At 47.6% G+C, this 3,415-nt stretch overlaps 1 protein-coding gene across 1 annotated transcript in view; it reads left to right on the forward strand.

The window, feature by feature from the left end:
* Tex46 (testis expressed 46) overlaps nucleotides 1-3,189 on the forward strand; it is a 4,099-nt gene extending 910 nt beyond the window's left edge. The window contains exon 2 of the mRNA XM_055610770.1: nucleotides 2,878-3,189. Coding sequence (XP_055466745.1) covers nucleotides 2,878-3,189 — 312 coding nt within the window. The remainder of the gene's footprint in view (nucleotides 1-2,877) is intronic.
* The last annotated feature ends 226 nt before the right edge of the window (nucleotides 3,190-3,415 follow it).

Raw genomic sequence — 3,415 nt, forward strand, 5'->3', positions numbered from 1 at the left:
GTGTGTGTGTGTGTGTGTGTGTGTGTGTGTGTGTGTGTGTGTGTGTGTAAGAGGGAGAGGGCATTGTTATAGGTTATAGCAGCTTCTCTGGCCTCTACACAGGAAGCACTAGTATCACTTTCCACCCCACTTACCACAACTTAGAATATCTCCAGATGTTGCCAGATGCTACCTGGAGAGATCAAAATAGCTTCCTATTTAAACCAAACAAACAGGGTCAAAGGTCAAAGAGATGGCTCACCCTTTAAGAACACTTGTTGCTCTTGCAGAGGACCGGGTTCGGTTCCCAGCATCCACATGGTAGCTCACAGCCATCTGTAAGGGGACCTGATGACCTCTTCTGGCCTCTGCTAGCACTGCGTGCCCATGTTACAGACATACATGCAGGCAGAACCACCCATACACATAAAATAAAACTAATTTGGGACTGGAGTGATGGCTCGGTGATTAGGAGCACTTGCTGCTCTTGCAGAGGCCCTGAGTTCAGTTCCCAGCACCTACAGGGTGGCTCACAGTTGCTTGTAACTCCAGGAGTCTAATGCCCTCTTTTGACTTCCACAGTAGCCCATTTGGTGGCTCAGCCATCCGTAATTCCAGCCCAGGGATCCAGTGCTCTCTCCCAGTCTCCCCGGGCACACACAGGTGCACACACATACATGCGGGCAAAAACACTCATAAAAGAAATAAATCTAAACCTAAAATAATTTTTAAAAATAAATTAAAAAAAAAAAAAAAGGATCTGAAGGCTAGGGTATGTCCCAGGAGGCCAAGCACTTGCTGGAAAATGAGGCCTGGAATTGGGGGCCCAGTCCCCTATTGAAAGCAGGGTTGGTCTGGTGGTGGTCTACCTGTAATCCTAGACTGTAAGAGGTGGAGACAGGCACCCCGGAAGAGGCCGGCCAACCTGGCTACCAAAATGAGGAGCTCCGGGTTCAGGGACAACCCTCCCTCAGTATATAGGGTGGAGAGCAATCCAGGCAGACACCCGACATCAGCCTGGACACATGAACACACACATGCTAGCACATGGACACCAGACATACATGTAGCAGAAAGGCACCTATAATGTTTGGTTTAGCTCTATTTGGGGTGTTTCGGCTTCTACCTCCCTCCCACCAACCTCCCAACCTTAAGGAGGAGAGAGAAAAGGTTAGTGGGGAGAGGGAGCCCAGACCCCTTTACTTCTCCCGGCTAGTTAGCATCAAGGGGCTCTTTTAGGGCTCTGTACCCATCTCCCTCAACAGCAGACACAGCCAGAAGTCTCCCCCACGCTGCTGCACCCCAAAGTGTTTCTCTCCATCTATCTCTCCAAACTGTCACAGCGTCTCTGGTCTCTGGTTTCTCCAAACTGCTCCATGCCACACGCCAACACCAGCCTCCACACAGAGCACCAGACGGTCTCCTTTTCTTAAGTTGGCCTGAGAAACGTGGGAATCTGGCATGACATTTACTATTTTTCCCCACGTCTTTTTTACTTTGTCTCTCATGTATGGCAGGCTGACCTCCAACTCACTGTGTGGTCAAACATGACCTTGAGCTTCTGATCCTTCCTGCTGTCCTTCCCTGAGTGCTGGGATGATAGGAGTGTGCACCACAAATAGTTTTTTAGACGCTGCTGGAGTTCAAACCCAGGACTTCACTCACACCAAGCAAACGGTCCACCAACTCAGCTAGGTCCCAGCCCAAAAGAGTTAGCTTTAAAGTATTTCTTAAGACCACCAGTTTGGGTTGGTGAGGTGGCTCATCGGGGAAAGGTATTTGCCACCAAGCCTGGTGACCTAAGTTAGAACTGACTTAAACAGACACACACACACACACACACACACACACACACACACACACACACGCTAACTAACTAATAACTAACTAAATGATAACTAATAACTAAATAATTACTAACTAATAACTAAATAAATAAATAAATAAATAAATAAATAGTTTTTTAAATTTAGACCAGTGGTTTATAGCTGAATCCAAAGGAAAAAAAAAATGTTACTATAAACTGGTGTGTGTGGGGTAATGTGAGGATGTGTGAGGGTTGAATTCTGAGAATGTCCAGAGACCGCCGAGACACTGCAGTTTGAGGTTTCATTGATCCTGACAAAATGCTCAGAAAGAATACTGAGAAAATGAAGACTTTGGAGACATACATACATACATACATACATACATACACACATATTCACACCAAGGATCTTATTTGTTTTTAACGTGTGTGGGTACTCTATGCTACAGTGCGTGCTAGCAGGACAACTTGAAGGGTTTCTCCCCTTCCACTGTGTGGGCCCTGGGGATCAGACTCATGTCTAACTTGATGGCCAGAAGCTTTGCCCCCACTGAGCCATCTTGTCAACCCATGGGGTTTTACGTCTTTTATAACCGGCAGATCATCATGCCTTTGAAACAGAGACGACCATAAGTCTCAGAAGTCTGGGGAAGGAGGCGTTGGCTGTAGGGCGATGAGAACTATCCCTCACTTGATACCAAGCCTCCCAACCACAAATCGGTGTTTTTCCCCTGCCTGAGGGCCTGAGAATAGATGGAGAAGATGGCCTGGAGGGCTGGGAGTGTAGCTCCGTTAGTGAAGCCTAGCAGGCACGAAGCGCTGGGGGTTCGAGCCCCAACCCTGCATAAACTAGATGTAGTGACATACACTGGAACCCCAGCACTGGAGAGGCAGAGGAAGAGGATCAGGAGTCCAGGGTCATCTTGGCTACATAGTGAGGTTCAGGCTAGCCTGGGCTACAAGAGACCCTGTCTCTAAACAAACAAACAGACAAACAAACAAACAAAAATCAGACCTGGTCTGGAGCAAAAGTTCTGTGTCAGAAAGAATTCTCATTCTGAACTGACTCTTCTCTTCTGATGGGGTCTTAGGAGGAGGTACAGACAGCATTGGCTCCAGACGTCAACCTCAAGGACATCGCCATGAACAAGAAAGATCTGCAGAAGATGAGCGCTTGCTTCGCTCTCCAGAAGAAGCTGCTTGAGCGGCTGTTGTTCAGTGAGATGAAGCTGAAGGACTTGGAAAGCCAGATGTTAGCCATATGGAATAAGATGAATCGCCGCCACCGGTGGAACAACAGACACAGGAACTTCTCCAGGAGGAGGCACAGGACAAGGAGGAATGACTCCACTTGCTCCACCATCTCCAACTGTACGACCTTTACCCCCACTGAATGTGACTGAGATGGGATAGCCTCTGCTGATGTGATCTTGACCCAGTGTATGAGTCTGGTTTTATTGTTGTTGCTGCTGCTGCTGCTGTAACAAAATACCTGAGCCTGGGAATTTTATAAAGAAAAGAGCTTTGTTTAGCTTACAGTACTGGAGCTCTAAGGATGTGATGCTAGCAATGGCTTTAGGGGAGGGCTTCAAAGAGAATAGCACCACATTGTGTGTGTGTGTGTGTGTG

The sequence above is a fragment of the Psammomys obesus genome, unplaced genomic scaffold (genome assembly GCF_907164565.1).
Source record: "Psammomys obesus unplaced genomic scaffold, mPsaObe1.curated_primary_1811, whole genome shotgun sequence".
Taxonomy (NCBI): Eukaryota; Metazoa; Chordata; class Mammalia; order Rodentia; family Muridae; genus Psammomys; species Psammomys obesus.